The following is a 17196-nucleotide window of genomic DNA, read 5'->3' on the forward strand; positions in this document are numbered from 1 at the left end:
TTTTTGATGAACCAGCACCACGTCGATGCTGGATTTAAAAAAAAAAAAAAGTTTCCTGTACTTCATTAGCTTCTCCAGAAATAATTGTGTATATAAAGTTAAGTGCCAGTGCAGTGCCCTCAAATTATATCATTATTTGCTCTGCATTAATAGGTCTGTACTGTACAGAGTTTCAAGCAACAGTACACAGTGTGGCAGAAGACTTCAAAACCTCTCATACCATCTGTTAATTTTAACTTGATACTGGAGCAGGGACCTGCTCAAAGTGACTTCAAACTATTGAGGTACACAACAGTGGCCAGAGTATTACATAAATCCACTATGTTCATGTTGACTTTCAATCAATACATATCACCAAGATGTGTTTTAGCATTGCTTAATTATTTGTCATCTTCAGTCTGGTGTCGAGCAAACTCATCAGTTATATATTGACATTTGGATGATTTTTGAAGATCTGAATCAAGATTAATTTACCATTTAAAGATTAAGTTTTTGATCGAATGAATCATCAAATCATAATTGGATGTATGACCCTTTTTGACGCTGTAACATTAAGCCTGCATTGGGTTTTTTTTGCACATGGGGCACGTGGTCTAATTCCACTCCTCCTCACACCTTAAGACCATTTATAAAAAAAAATGTTTAAGGAATCTTGCAAAAATATTAACACTGCTTCAACAGGAGAAAATATCAAATTCTAACTGCTGTGCAAAGAATTTTTCCAGCCTCCCCTTTAATTCTTGCTGGGATTTGTTAAACGTTGTCCTCGTTAGATTAGTCTCGACAACCAGTAGAACTATCAGTCTGTACTTTTAACCTCCTTCATTGAAGATCTCTACCAGATCAACCCTTCATTTTCTTGACTCTACTGAGAAATGGTAGTTCATTCTCTCTCTCCCTCTCTCTCCCTCTCTCTCTCTCGTGCTATTTCTCACTTACATGCTGCCCCTTGGCGACATCATCCGAAAACACAATCCGGTTCCACAAGTACATTGACACCCAGCTCTACCTCACCACCACCACCACCACGTCAACCCCTGTACTGCCTCTGATTTATCATGCTGCTTGTCCGACATCCAATCCAGGACAAGCAGAAATTTCCTTCAAATAAATAATGGGAAGACCGAAGCCATTGACTTCGGTTCCCACCACAAACTCCGTTCCCTAAACACTGACTCCATCCTTCTCCCTGGTCACTGTCTGAACCAGACCGTTTGCAACTTTGGCATCTTATTTGACCCCGGGATGAGCTTCTGACCAGTCCATCACCCAAGACCACCTACTTCCACTTTTTTTTTTTAATTTGTTCATGGGATGTGTGTGTCGCTGGCAAGGCCAGCATTTATTGCCCATCCCTAATTGCCCTTGAGAAGGTGGTGGTGAGCTGCCTTCTTGAACCACTGCAGTCCGTGTGGTGAAGGTACTCTCATAGTGCTGTTAGGGAGGGAGTTCAAGATTTAACCCTGTGACGATGAAGGAATGGCGATATATTTCCAAGTCAGGATGCTGTGTGACTTGGAGGGGAACTTGCAGAAGGTGGTGTTCCCATGTGCCTGCTGCCCTTGTCCTTCTAGGTGGTAGATGTCGCGGGTTTGGGAGGTGCTGTTGAACTTCTGTAACGAGGCCCTGTCTCATCTCATTTGCTGCTGCAACTCTCATCCATGCCTTTGTTACTTCTAGACATGATTATAGGAACAGGAGGAGGCCATTCAGCCCCTCCAGCATGTTCCGCCATTCACTGAGATCATGGCTGACCTGCGATCTAACTCCATATATCTTTCCTTTGGCCCATGTCCCTTAATGCCTTTGGTTAACAAAAAGTTATCAATCTCAGATTTAAAATTAACAATTGATCTCGCATCAATTGCCGTTTGTGGAAGAGAGTTCCAAACTTCTACCGCCCTTTGTGTGTAGAAGTGTTTCCTAATTTCACTCCTGAAAGATCTGGCTCTAATTTTTAGACTCTGCCCCCGAGTCCTCGTCCTAGAATCCCCAACCAGCAGAAGTAGTTTCTCTCTATCTACCCCCTTTTAATATCCTGAAAACTTTGATCAGATCACCCCTTAACCTTCTAAATTCTAGAAGTCACACAACACCAGGTTATAGTCCAACAGCTTTATTTGAAATCACAAGCTTTCGGAGCGCTGCTCCTTCGTCAGGTGAAGTGGAGAAATGCATAAAGACACAGCTTATATAGTCAGAGAATCATGTCAGAACCCTAATTTGTGTAATCTCTCCTTGTAACTTAACCCTTGACTCCGGGTATCATTCTGGTAAACCTACGCTGCACTCCCTCCAAGGCCAATATATCCTTCCTAAGGTGCGGTGCCCAGAACTGCTCAGTGCTCCAGGTGTGATCTAACCAGGGCTTTGTGTAGCTGCAGCATAACTTCTACCCCCTTGTATTCTAGTCCTCTGGATATAAAGACCAGCATTCCATTAACCTTTTTGATTATTTTCTGTACCTGTTCCTGACATTTGAATGATCGATGTACCTGAACCCCCAAGTCTCTTTGGACATCCACTGTTTGTAGATTTTCACCGTGTTGAAAGTACCCTGTTCTATTCTTTTTAGGTCCAAAGTGTATGACATCACGTTTGCTTACATTGAAATCCATTTGCCACAGTTTTGCCCATTCACTTAATCTATCGATATCCCTTTGTAATTTTATGCTTTCATCTACACTGCCTACAATGCTGCCTATCTGTGTCATTGGCAAATTTGGATATATGACTTTCTATGCCATCATCTAAGTCGTTAATAAATATTGTGAATAGTTGAGGCCCCAACATAGATCCCTGTAGGACACCACTAGTCACATCCTGCCAATTTGAGTACCTGTCCATTATCCCTACTCTCTTCGTAACTTAACCCTTGAAGTCCGGGTATCATTCTGGCAAACCTACACTGCTGCCGCTCAGCTGATTTCCTAATCGGGTCAATAATTTGCCTTCAACTCCGTGGGCTTCTACCTTGGATAACCGTCTTTGATGTGGGACTTTATCAAATGCTTTTTGGAAGTCCATATAAATAAAATCCATAGATAGTCCCCTGTCCACTACTTTAGTCACCTCCTCAAAAAATTCAATCAGGTTTGTCAGGCATGACCTACCTTTCACAAATCCATGCTGGCTCTCTCTGATCAACTGAAAATTTTCAAGGTGTTCAGTCACCCTATCCTTTAATTATAGACTCTAGCAATTTCCCCACTACAGATGTTAGGCTAACTGGTCTATAGTTCACTGGTTTCCCCCTCTCGCCATTCTTAAATAGCGGAGTGACATACACAATTTTCCAATCTAAAGGGACGGTTCCTGAATCGAGAGAACTTTGGAAGATTATAGTTTGGGCATCTGCAATGGGCTCACCTACTTCCTTTAAAACCCTGGGATGGAAACCATCTGGCCCTGGGGATTTGTCACTCTTTAGTGCCATGATTTTCTTTATTGCTGTTATTTTACCTGTTAATTTTATTGAGTCACTGTCCCCGATTCCAATTTCAGTTTCTTTGGGATTTCCAGCTCTTCTACTATAAATACTGATGCAAAGTAATTATTCAACCTGTCTGCCGTTTCCCCATTGTCATTGACAATATCACCACTTTCAGTTTTTAAGGGCCAACATTGCTCCTGACCACCCTCTTTTTCCTAATGTAACTATGAAAACCCTTCATATTGATTTTGATATCCCTTGCAAGTTTCTTTTCATACTCCTTTTCTGTAGCTCTTACTATCTGTTTTGTGACCCTTTGCTGTTCTTTGTATCTTTCCCATTCGCCAGGATCTATGCTATTTTTGTATACCCTTTCCTTTAGTTTTATGCTGTCCCTTACCTCTTTAGTTGCCAAAAAAAAGCAGCCATGGACAATTATTCCAGTCAATTATTCCAGTTAGTATGCAGGTGCAGCAGGTGATCAGGAAGGCCAATGGAATCTTGGCTTTTATTGCAAGGGGGATGGAGTATAAAAACAGGGAAGTCTTGCTGCAGTTATACAGGGTATTGGTGAGGCCACACCTGGAATACTGCGTGCAGTTTTGGTTTCCATATTTAAGAAAAGATATACTTGCTCTCAAGGCGGTTCAGAGAAGGTTCACTCAGTTGATTCCAGAGATGAGGGGGTTGACGTATGAGGAAAGGTTGAGTAGGTTGGGACTCTACTCATTGGAGTTCAGAAGAATGAGGCGATCTTATCGGAACATATAAGATTGTGAGGGGGCTTGATCGGGTGGATGCGGTGAGGATGTTTCCACTGATGGGTGAGATTAGAACTAGGGGGCATAATCTTAGAATAAGGGGCTGCCCTTTCAAAACTGAGATGAGGAGAAACTTCTTCACTCAGAGGGTAGTAAATCTATGGAATTTGCTACCCCAGAGAGCTGTGGAAGCTACAACATTAAATAAATTTAAAATGGAGATAGACATTTTCCTAGCAGATAAGGGAATTCGGGGTTACGGGGAGAGGGCAGGGAAGTGGACGTGAGTCTAGATTCAGATCAGCCATGATCCTATTGAATGGCGGAGCAGGCCCGAGGGGCCATATGGCCTACTCCTGCTCCTACTTCTTATGTTCTTATGCTCGCCTGACTGGCCTCCCCTCTTCCAGACTCTCTAATCTTGAACTCCTTGAAATCTCTGCTGCTGGTATCCTAACTCCCCGTCACCCCGTGCTTGCTGACCTACATTGGCCCCCAGTCCGGCAATGCCTCGATTAAAAAAAATTCTCATCCTTGTTTTCAAATCTCTCTATGGCTTCTCCTCTCCCTATCTCTCTAACCTCCTCCAGCCTTATAACCCTCAGATCTCTGCACTCCTCCAATTCTGGCCTCTTGCACATCCCTGATTTTAATTACTCCTCCATTGGTGACCATGCCTTCCATAGCTTGGGCTCTAAGCTCCGCCACTCTCCTTTTTTAAGTCGCTCCTTAAAACCTACCTCTTTGACCAAGCTTTTGGTCACCTGTCCTAACATCATCTTATGTAGCTCGATGTCAAATTTTGTTTGATAGCGCTCCTGTGCAGTGCCTTGGAACATTTTACTACATTAAAGACAATGCAATTTGTTGTTGAGTAGCCACGATGTTCACTGCGGTGTATTCTAATTATTTTTCCAGCAAATTGTGGTGTGAATTCACCACTGGAGGATCGGGAAGCACAATGGCGTTCTAACTGATGGTGTTCATCGCCAATATTGTATTGTTGTGTTTCACTGAAATATGATCTTTTTTTCCTTAGAAACCACGGCTAGTCCAGCAAAAGAAAACTATAGAATGAATCGTTACAAGAACAAAGCATTAAATCCGGAGGAGATGCGTAGGAGGAGGGAGGAAGAAGGGATTCAGCTACGGAAACAAAAGCGAGAGCAACAGGTATACCACCACAGTTAGTTTAGGTCCCTTTATTTACAATTTTTCCAGGAATATGGCAAACTAAATTGAACACTGCTGCTGAATTGGGCCCTGGTCAATGCCTCATTAGGCTCAAGTTTGACTTGCTATTTTTGCGCAATCCCAAATTTCTGATTTATACTCTGTAGCTAGTTTATCTCTCTTCTCCCCCCACCGCCCCCTGAAAAGAATCCTGGAGAATGAGCAAACTACATACTCTAGTGATCATTCATTCATTTGTTTATTTCCTGTTTGTGAAACCTTGTCTGCAAGTTGGCTCCTGTTTTTGCGTACATAAGTGACTCACTTTAAAAGTAATCAATTGGTTGTAAAGTACTTTGGGATGTGCTAAAAATGTAATGTGGCACTATGTAAATGTAAGTTAATTAATTTTTTTAAAAATTGGGAGTTATGGGTTGAAATTTATTATTCAGTAAAAAAGCCAACATATGTTTTTTAAAACTGATTATTAATCAATTTTAAATTGGCATACTTATTGCCCAGAATTGATTTACAAAAGTGAAAATGAAGAACCTTGTGCATGATGATTGCGAACTCCTTGGGACACAGTTGCTCCCTAAAACTGTTACACGATCATTCTAGGGAAAATTATCCCATCCTTTTGGGTCACGAAAGTCAGCAACTCAGTTTTTCATTGATAATTATTCATAAAATTATTTTATGGAACAGCATGCGTTATTAGAAAATCCTGAGATTTGATGCAAAGTATTATTCTTTCCCAGCTGTTTAAAAGGAGAAATGTGGAGCTTATCAATGAAGAATCTGCCATATTTGAAAGCCCTCTCATGGATTCATATGTCAGCTCTACTGCAGCAGGGGTAAGAACTATATGATGTATGATTGTTAATGAATGATTACAGTTTAATTAATCAGTATCTTCATGGTAATGTAGTGGTTATGGTACTGAATGAACAACTTGCGGTTGCGAGATCATATGGCAAGTTGTGGAATTGAATTCAATAAATCTTGTAATTTGTGGACTGGCATGAGAACTAGGGAGGTAGATGGGGCCTAAATAGAAGGGGGGGGGTCCCAGTGGACAGAAATCTAGAATGCTAAAGAGAAAAGACAAGGAAGCAGTGCAGGAAAGTGATTGGGGTAAGGATAACCAGAGTGTGTCAGTAAGGGACAGAGCGTACAAACAAGAGTGCACTAACAAATAAGGTCCAGCTAAGAGAAAATGGCAAGACAAATAGGGCCATTGTACAAAATGTCAAGATGTCTAAAAAAAAAATTAAAAGACAAATCTAAAGGTACTGTATCTGAATGCACGAAGCATTCGTAATAAGGTAGACAAATTAACAGTGCAAATAGCTGAAAACAGATACGATATAATTGCGATTTATGGAGACATGGCTGCAGGGTGACCAAGGCTGGAAGCTGACTATCCAAGGATATTCGATATTTAGGAAGGACAGGCAAAAAGGAAAAGGAGGTGGGGTGGCGTTGTTAGTAAAGGATGAAATCTGAACAATAGTGAGAGGATATTGACTCCGAAAATCAAGATGTAGAATCAGTCTGGGTGGAGCTAAGAAGCACCAACGGGCAGAAAACATTGGTGGGAGTTGTATATAGGCCTCCAAACAGTAGTGGTAATGTAGAAGATGGCATCAAACAGGAAATTAGAGATGCATGTAACAAGGGTACTACAGTAATCATGGGTGACTTTAATCTACATATAGACTGGCCAAACCAAATTAGCAATAATAATGGGGAGGATGAATTCCTGGAGTGTGTATGAGATTTTTTTTTAGACCAGTATGTTGAGCCAACTAGGGAACAGGCTATCCTAGATTGGGTATTGTGCAATGAGAAGGGGTTAATTAATAATCTTGTTGTGCGGGGTCCTTTAGGGAAGAGTGACCATAACTTGATAGAATTCTTCATTAAGATGGAAAGTGAAGAAGTCCAATCCGAAACTAGGGTCCTAAATCTAAACAAGGGAAACTACGAAGGTATGAGGAGCGAGTTGGCTAAGATAGATTGGAGAGCTTCATTAAAAGGCATGACGGTGGATCGGCACTGGCTAACATTTGAGGAACGAATGCATGAATTGCAGCAGTTATACATTCCTTTCTGGTGCAAAAACACAAAAGGAAAAGCAGCCCAACCATGGCTAACAAAAGAAATTAAGGATAGTATTAGATCCAAAGAGGAGTCATATAAAGTTGCCAGAAAAAGTAGCAAGCCTGAGGATTGGGAACAGTTTAGAATTCAGCAAAAAGAGATTGATTAAGAGGGGGAAAATAGAGTCTGAGAGTAAACTTGCAAGGAACACTAAAGTGGACTGTAAAAGCTTCTACAAGTATGTAAAAAGAAAAAGATTAGTGGAGACAAATGTAGGTCCCTTACAGTCAAACGGGAGAATTTGTAATGGGGAACAAGGAAATGGCTGAGCAATTATTAAACAAATACTTTGGTTCTGTCTTGACGGTAGAGGACACAAATAACTTCCCAGAAATGCTAAGGAACCAAGGGTCCAGTGAGAAGGAGTAATTAAAGGAAATTAGTATTAGTTAAAAAAAATAGCGCTGGAGAAATTAATAGGACTGAAAGCTGAAAAATCCCCAGGGTCTGATAATCTGCATCCCAGAGTACTGAAAGTGGTAGCCATGGAAATAGTGGATGCATTGGTTGTCACCTTCCATAATCTATAGAATTTTGGAACAGTTCCTGCAGATTGGAGGGTGGCAAATGTAACCCCACTATTTAAAAAAGGAGGGAGAGAGAAAACCAGGAACTACAGACCGGTTAGCCTAACATCCGTAGTAGGGAAAATGCTAGAGTCTATTATAAAGGATGTGATAACAGAACACTTCGAAAATATCAACGGGATTAGACAAAGTCAACATGGATTTATGAAAGGGAAATCGTGTTTGACAAACCTACTGGAGTTTTTTGAGGATGATACTGGTAGAATAGATATGGGAGAACCAGTGGATGTGGTGTATTTGGATTTTCAGAAGGCCTTTGATAAAGTCCCACATAAGAGGTTAGTGTGCAAAATTTAAAGCACATGGTATTGGGGGTAATATACTGGCATGGATTGAAAATTGGTTAACAGAGTAGGAATAAATGGGTCTTTTTCGGTGTGGCAGGCGGTGACTCGTGGGGTACCGCAGGGATCAGTGCTTGGGCCTCAGCTATTCACTATATATCAATGATGATTTGGATGAGGGAACCAAATGTAATATTTCCAAGTTTGCTGACGACACGAAACTAGGTGGGATTATGAGTTGTGAGGAGGATGCAAAGAGGCTTCAAGACGATTTAGACAAGTTGAGTGAGTGGGCAGATGCAGTATAACGTGGATAAATGTGAAGTTATCCCCTTCTGTAGGAAAAACAAAAGCAGAGTATTATTTAAATGGTGATAGTTTGGGAAATGTTGATGTACAAAGGGACCTGGGTGTCCTTGTACACCAGTCACTGAAAGCAAACATGCAGGTGCAGCAAGCAGTTAGGAAGGCAAATGGTATGTTGGCCTTCATTGCAAGAGGATTTGAGTACAGGAGCAAGGATGTCTTACTACAGTTATACAGGGCTTTGGTGAGACCACATCTGGAGTACTGGGTGCAGTTTTGGTCTCCTTACCCAAGAAAGGATATACTTGCAATAGAGGGAGTTCAGTGAAGGTTCACCAGACTGATTCCTGGGATGGCAGGACTGTCGTATGAGGAGAGATTGGGCCGACTAGGTCTGTATTCACTAGCGTTTAGAAGAATGAGAGGGGATCTTATTGAAATGTATATAATTTTGACAGGGCTAGACAGACTGGATGCAGGGAGGTTAGTTCCCCTGGCTGGGGGTCTAGAGCGAGGGGTCACAGTCTCGGGATACGACATTTAGGACTGAGATGAGGAGAAATTTCTTCACTCAGAGGATGGTGAACCTGTGGAATTCTCTGCCACAGAACGCTGTGGAGACCAAGTCACTGAATATATTTAAGAAGGAGATATAGATTTTTGACGCAAAAGGTGTCAAGGGGTATGGGGAGAGAGCGGGAATATAGTATTGAGATAGAGGATCAGCCATGATCATATTGAATGGCCCACTCCTCCTATTTTTCTATGTTTCTAGAACAAATGACCGTGAAAGCTGCTGGGTTGTCATAATTTTGAAGAACTGTACCCATCAAGGAAGAAAGCCTGCCAATGCCATGTGTGGCTTACATATGACTAGTTCACACCACTGGCTGGCTCATAATACCTCCTAAGTGGCCTATCAAGGTGTTCAGTTCTTCAAACAATCACTACTAGTGGTTCAAAAAGAATGCCCACTACCATCATCTTAAGGCAACAAATGATGGGCAGTGTCGCCCAGCAAGATTTTTTTTTTTTTTTTAAGTTTAAGAATCTAAATAACACTGGTTTTAAAAAGTGTAACCTGCTACATAAAGGCTTTTCTTTTTTCAATAAAATAGATGGATATACAAAGGTTGACATTAAGAAATGATGGCAATTGTGGTTAAACAGTTTTTACTTAATCTGGGAAGAGTCCTGGTAAAAATCATGACACGATAGACAGATAATGGTAAAACACTGAAGCTTGTTGTATTATTTAGCTGCAAACGTTTCCTTTTTCCGTTTTTTGTTCTAAACTGATGCAGGTGAGTCCAAATACAGGAATAAAGAATAATCATAATTCAAGCATCATGTTTCTTGATAAATTGTTTTATCGTGATTTTCTGAGGTTGTGTATGTTTGCAGTAACAAGCTGGGTGCAGGTCCAGACTTGTTAGGCTAAGATCTTTATAATTTCTTTCCTGTAAAGTATTTATGTCTTAGAGAATTGTTACAAAAGAAATGGTTCTATTTGTATCTTTAAATTGTATTTCCAATTCAGGAGGGTGTGATCACAAGGGAAATGGTACAGATGCTTTCCTCTGATGATTCTGAGCAGCAGCTAGCAACCACGCAAAAATTTCGAAAATTGCTTTCCAAAGGTAATAAAACTTTTATGTTTCCTTCAGTTTTCAGTTGGGTGATGTCAAAAATTGCTAACTGAACAATAAGTTTCAGGACAATAGTTTATGCAAAAAGACTTTATTTCCTTTAAGGTTCTTAAAGTCGAAACCTGGTTGAATTTAACTTGATGTTCAGTTTATCCATATTTCTTGGAATCTTGAAAAACGCTAATGTTTCCCCAAGCCACATTGTCACAATTTACTTAGCCTCTTTAGGTGCAGCATTAGTCCAGTCGGCATTCTCCCCGCAGTAGTACAGAGACTGGAACTGTACACCATTTTCTAGGTGGGCAACTGCCAGTGCCCTATGCAAGCTCATTGGGACTTCTGTTCTATTCCTCTAGTTTGCCTCCCAAGATTTTATCAACTTTACAGCTGTCACGCTCTTCGTTGACCATTTTAATGAGCTATCTACCATTACCTCCAGATGAAAACAGAATTACATATTGAAAAGAGTAGCAGTGTGATCACCAGGTCAGGCCCAAGTTCAGTATAGATTTTGGAATTGTCAAATCAAACACCTGCTCGTGCATGCTGTATTTAGGGATCTAGCATACAAGAAAAAACAATATGGATAAGCGTTTTAAATATGCATATAGATTTTTCCCTTTTTTTCTTTTATATGCGCGCACGCATACACTCTTAATCCCTACATCTTGTTTTTCCTCAATGAAACCTTGAGTTTTTCTTTGCAGAGCCAAATCCTCCTATTGATGAAGTAATCAACACATCTGGTGTTGTAGAAAGATTTGTGGAATTCTTGAAAAGAAATGAAAATTGCACACTACAGGTAAATCTTTCAGTGCCACTCTTTTTTGATTTAAGCTGGTGTTTGATGCCAATAGGAAGTGCTAAAGTGGAGGAGTGTTTTACTGCACAGTATTAACACTTTTCACTCTAACCGGGTAGAGGGAGTTAAGGTACAGATCAGTTCATGATCTAATTAAATGGCAGAACAGGCTCAAGGGACTGAATGGCTGCCTTGTGTTTCTATGTAACGGCAAAGAAATTAGAAAACATGCAGGTAAAAACCATTGCCTGAAGTTGTAGCCTCTGCATAGCATTTTATAAGAACATATGAAATTATGATTTGTACACTGGGTTCTGTCGTAAAATAATCCATGCAGAGGTGGGCTGGAAGCTTTGCGTTGGCAACAGTTACTGGTTTCCATTGTTTAAACGCTCATTTCACACTTTGTTTTTGGTTTAAACAATGGAAGTTGTAGCAATTAAGATTTTTAAATTTTTTTTTTTAAGTACATCAGTTGTAAAAGAATGTGAATTTTGATCTTTCTCTTTTGCTTGTATATTACTAAGCATATGCCATGTACTTTTTCAAACCAAGGATTTTGTTGTGGGAATAGAGCATCTCCAAATATGGTTTTAAATTAATGGGATAAATTGATAAACATGCAGGATTTTTGAGGGTCAAGATTGAAAATGGGGTATGTTGTAGTAGTCTGATTTTCTGAGTTACATTAGACTAAATACATCTTGATGATATTTTTGTTTGAAGAAGTTCAATTGCTGTATAGAAAGTTGTGTGTTTTGAGTATGTATGTATTTATAAAATGGATTGAAATAGATGAATGAATATATAAGGTGTATAATAAATTGCATATTTATTAGTGGTGGGGAGTATGTTGTGTGTTGACTGAATTGAATCTTCCGTCTTTATCCTATGGAAGCAAAACTCTGGGCATCTTGTTATCTTGACCATCTGCTTGCAAAGCAAGGTCAAGAAACTAGCTGCTGTCTGTGCTGTCTTCAAATATCTGCAGGAGCATCTAATTGGGGATAAATCGCACATCTTTCAATCCTATTGCTTTGTCAGAGCTATACCGTACTCTGTCACAGATTCCTCTCGCGTCCATGTGAAACATTACTTATTTAGAAGAGTTACCCGTAGGTATTCAGAATATAACTAAGGGTAGTTTACTCGACTTTGGATATTGTCAGTCCTTAGATACTTTAACATATATTCTGTTAATCAGTTGGACTTTGAGGTGTTTATCAGCATTTGTGGATTTAATGTTTATTAAGATCTGACTAGCTTTTAAGTTGACTGCTTTTTTTTTTAACAAATTGGTCTCGATTTTATAAATGTTTTTTTGAATTTGGTTTGGTACTTGTATTAAATGCTCCACAAGTTGTAGATTTCATTTCAGGAGGGGACTGTTTCTCCTTTTCCCCCCGCGCCCCCAACACCTTTTTACAATAAAAGGGAATAGTGTCGCTTCACATTTTAATTGGGTTCTCAAAGTACATGGATATAGAGATGGATAGATATTGTATATTTTTATGAAGTCCTCTTGATTGTACAGTATTTATAGGAATGAGTTGATAAGCCAGGTGAAGTTCCTTTCTGGCTGGGAGGGGGGTGGATGAAGAGGAAGAGTTAAATGTGCCCCAGCTTGAATAATATGTAATCAAAAGAATCTCCATTTTTGCATTTTCTGATTGCAATACTTGCGCATTGTGTGTGGAGTGCACCTTTCTTCACACAACTACAGCTACAGGTAAGTAATCTGTATATTTGCTATGCTTTTGCAAATTACTTAATGCATTGGTACAGGCTGGACTGTGGGAGAGAAGCTGTAACACAGAAATTCTGTATCAAAGAACTTTATTTTAGCCATGCAGAAGAAATAAATGTTGATTTATGCACTGATCATTTTTGTTCTTTTCCAGTTTGAAGCAGCATGGGCTTTGACAAATATAGCTTCAGGTACATCTCTCCAGACCAAAGTAGTAATCGAGGCTGGTGCCGTTCCAATTTTTATTGAGCTGTTAAACTCTGAGTTTGAGGATGTACAAGAACAGGTAAGATGCCATATTTCATTTTAACACTTTACTTTTTAAAATGGTAGTTTCCTGGGATTCTTGTAGAAAATGAAAAAATGTTTTGGAAATCTTTACACCACAAAGGCCAAGACTTGTTTTTTTTCAGTGCCCCTCTTCCTGTCTCATTGGGGCAAGGGGTTACTGGAGGAATGTGCATTTTATAAATACATAATTCCCTGCTGCAGTTGAAGGAATGTGTCTAATTGCAAACTCCATCTTGATGGGCACCTTTTCTAAAGATGGATTCCTAATATAACTTGCATTGATTTTGGTGTGTTTTTCTTAATGGAAATGAAAAATTCACCCATCAACATCCAGCAAACTTATTTTGTGATATTATTTGAGATCGTAGAATCATACAGTACAGAAGGAGGCCATTCAGCCCATGGTGCCCGTGCCAGCTCTTTGAAATAGCGATCCAATTTATCACCTAGCCCTGCAAAGTTTTCCTTTTTAAGTATTTATCCAATTTCCTTTCGAAAGTTACTATTGAATCTGCTTCCGGCAGTGCATTCTAGATCATCATCATCATGGAACGTTAGTGTAGTGGTAATGTCACTGGGTTAGTAATCCAGAGACCTGGACTAATGATCCAGAGACGTGAGTTCAAATCCCACCACGGCAGCTGGGGAATTTAAATTCGATTAATTTGAATAAATCTGGAATAAAAAGCTAGTATCAGTAATGGTAACTGTTACTTGTCGTAAAAACGCATCTGGTTCACTGATGTCCTTTAGGGAAGGAAATCTGCCGTCCTTACCTAGTCTGGCCAATGTGACTCCAGAACCTCCTAACAAGCCACTCAGTTGTAACAAGCCGCTACAAAACACAATAATAAGAATGAAACCGGACGGACCACCCGGCATCGACCTCGGCACCGGCTACGGACACTGCAACCGCACACCCAGTCGACCCTGCAACGTCCTCCTCACCAACATCTGGGGACTTGTGCCAAAACTGGGAGAGCTGTCCCACAGACTAGTCAAGCAACAGCCTGACATAGTCATACTCACAGAATCATACCTTTCAGCCAATGTCCCAGACTCCTCCATCACCATCCCTGGGTATGTCCTGTCCCACCGGCAGGACAGACCCACCAGGGGTGGCGGAACAGTGGTACACAGTCGGGAAGGAGTGGCCCTGGAAGTCCTCAACATTGACTCCTGACCCCATGAAGTCTCATGGCTTCAGATCAAGTATGGGCAAGGAAACCACCTGCTGATTACCACCTACCGCCCTCCCTCAGCTGATGAATCAGTACTCCTCCATGTTGAACACCACTTGGAGGAAGCACTGAGAGTAGCAAGGGCACAGAATGCACTCTGGGTGGGGGACTTCAATGTCCATCACCAAGACTGCTCAGTAGCACTACTACTGGCTGAGTCCTGAAGGACATAACTGCCAGTCTGGCTTCAGGTGTGGTGCTGGAGGACTGCTGATGTGGTACCCTTGTTTAAAAAGGGAGAAAAGGATAGACCGAGTAATTACAGGCCAGTCAGCCTAACCTCGGTGGTGGGAAAATTATTGGAAAGAATTCTGAAGGACAGGATAAATCTTCATTTAGAAAGACACGGATTAATCAAGGATAGTCAGCACAGATTTGTTAAAGGAAGGTCATGCCTGACAAACTTGATTGAATTTTTTGAGGAGGTAACAAGGCGGGTAGATGAGGGTAGTGCGTTTGATGTAGTGTATATGGACTTTAGCAAGGCTTTTGATAAGGTTCCACATGGCAGACTGGTCATGAAGTTAAAAGCCCATGGGATCCAGGGCAAAGTGTCAAGTTGGATTCAAAACTGGCTCTGAGACAGGAAGCAGAGGGTGATGGGTGTTTTTGTGACTGGAAGGCTGTTTCCAGTGGGGTTCCGCAGGGCTCAGTACTAGGTCCCTTGCTTTTTGTTGTGTATATATCAGTGATCTAGACTTTAATATAGGGGGTATGATTAAGAAGTTTGCAGGTGTTACTAAAATCGGCCATGTGGTTGATACTGAAGAAGGAAGCTGTAGACTGCAGGAAGATATCAATAAATTGGTCAGGTGGCAGAACAGTGGCATATGGAATTCAATCTGGAGAAGTGAGGTAATGCATTTGGGGAGGGCTCACAAGGAAAGGGAATACACATTAAATGTAGAGGAACAAAGGGACCTTGGAGTGCATGTCCACCGATCCCTGAAGGTAGCAGGCCAGGTAGATAAGGTGGTTAAGAAGGCATACAGAATGCTTGTTTTTATTAGCTGTGGCATAGAATACAAGAGCAGGGGGGGGTTATGCTTCAACTGTATAAAACACTAGTTAGGCCTCAGCAGTTCTGGTCAGCACGGTACAGAAAAGATGTGATTGCGCTAGAGAGGGTACAGAGGAGATTTACAAGGATATTGCCAGGAGTAGAGAATCTTAGCTATGAGGAAAGATTGGATAGGCTGGGTTTGTTTTCCTTGGAACAGAGGAGGCTGAGGGGAGGCCTTATTGAGGTGTATAAAATTATGAGGGGCCTAGATAAAGTGGATAGAAAAGACCTATTTCCCTGAGCAGAGGGGTCAAAAACCAGGGGGCACAGATTTAAAGTAATTAGTGGAAGGTTTAGAGGGGATTTGAGGGGAAATTTCTTCACCCAGAGGGTTGTGGGAATCTGAAACACACTGCTTGAAAAGGTGGTAGAGGCAGAAACCCTAACCACATTTAAAAAGTACTTGGATGTGCACTTGGGATGCTGTAACCTGCAGGGCTACGGACCAAGAGCTGGGAAGTGGGATTAGGCTGGATAGCTCTTTGTTGGCCAGCGCGGACACGATGGGCCGAAATGGCCTCCTTCCGTACTATAACTTTCTATGATTCATTCTGGGCCTGCGACAGGTGGTGAGAGAACCAGCACGAGGGAAAAACCTATTTGACCTCGTCCTCACCAATCTACCTGTCGCAGATGCATCTGTCCATGACTGTATTAGTAGCAGTGACCACTGCACAGTCATTGTGGCGGCGAAGTCCCATCTTCACACTGAGGACACCCTCCATCGTGTTGTGTGGCACTACCACCGTGCTAAATGGGATAGATTCAGAACAGATCTAGCAGCTCAAAACTGGGCATCCATGAGGCGCTGTGGGCCATCAGCAGCAGCAGAATTTTATTCCACCACAATCTGTAACCTCATGGACCGACATATCTCTCACTCTACCGTTACCATCAAGCCAGGGGACCAACCCTGGTTCAATAAGGAGTGTAGAAGAGCATGCCATCAGCAGCACCAGGTGTACCTAAAAATGAGGTGCCAACCTGAGGAAGCTGCAACACAGGAATACATGCACGCTAAATAGCAGAAGCAGCATGCTATAGACGGGGTTAAGCGATCCCACAATCAACGGATCGGATCAAAGCTCTGCAGTCCTGCCACATCCAGTTGTGAATGGTGGTGGACCATTAAACAACTAACGAGAGGAGGAGGCTGCATGAATATCCCCATTCTCAATGATGGCGGAGCCCAGCACGTGAGTGCAAAAGACAAGGCTGAAGCGTTTGCAACCATCTTCAGCCAGAAGTGCCGAGTGAATGATCCATATCGGCCTACTCCTGAGGTCCCCACCATCACAGAAGCCAGTCTTCAGCCAATTCGATTCGCTCCACGTGATATCAAGAAACGGCTGAGCGCACTGGATACAGCAAAGGCTATGGGCCCCGACAACGTCCCGGCTGTCGAGCTGAAGACTTGTGCTCCAGAACTAGCCGCGCCTCTAGCCAAGCTGTTCCAGTACAGCTACAGCACTGACATCTATCTGACAATGTGTAAAACTGCCCAGGTATGTCCTGCCCACAAAAAGCAGGACAAATCCAACCTGGCCAATTACCACCCCATCAGTCTACTCTCAATCAGCAAAGTGATGGAAGGTGTCATCGACAGTGCTATCAAGCAACACTTGCTCACCCAATAACCTGCTCACTGATGCCCAGTTTGGGTTCCGACAAGATCACTCGGCTCCCAACCTCA

The 17196-nt window shown here is 41.6% G+C and overlaps 1 protein-coding gene across 2 annotated transcripts in view; it reads left to right on the forward strand.

The window, feature by feature from the left end:
* The window catches only part of LOC147103377 (importin subunit alpha-7), a 48603-nt gene that overhangs the window by 17173 nt on the left and 14234 nt on the right, over window positions 1-17196 (forward strand). For both annotated transcript variants that reach the window (XM_085962928.1, XM_085962927.1), the window contains exons 2-6: window positions 5234-5367; window positions 6129-6224; window positions 10251-10350; window positions 11067-11161; window positions 13063-13194. In XM_085962928.1, coding sequence (XP_085819054.1) covers window positions 5234-5367; window positions 6129-6224; window positions 10251-10350; window positions 11067-11161; window positions 13063-13194 — 557 coding nt within the window. The remainder of the gene's footprint in view (window positions 1-5233; window positions 5368-6128; window positions 6225-10250; window positions 10351-11066; window positions 11162-13062; window positions 13195-17196) is intronic.

Source organism: Somniosus microcephalus, chromosome 20 (genome assembly GCF_052327205.1).
Source record: "Somniosus microcephalus isolate GS21.2 chromosome 20, FLI_Smic_1.0, whole genome shotgun sequence".
NCBI lineage: Eukaryota > Metazoa > Chordata > Chondrichthyes > Squaliformes > Somniosidae > Somniosus > Somniosus microcephalus.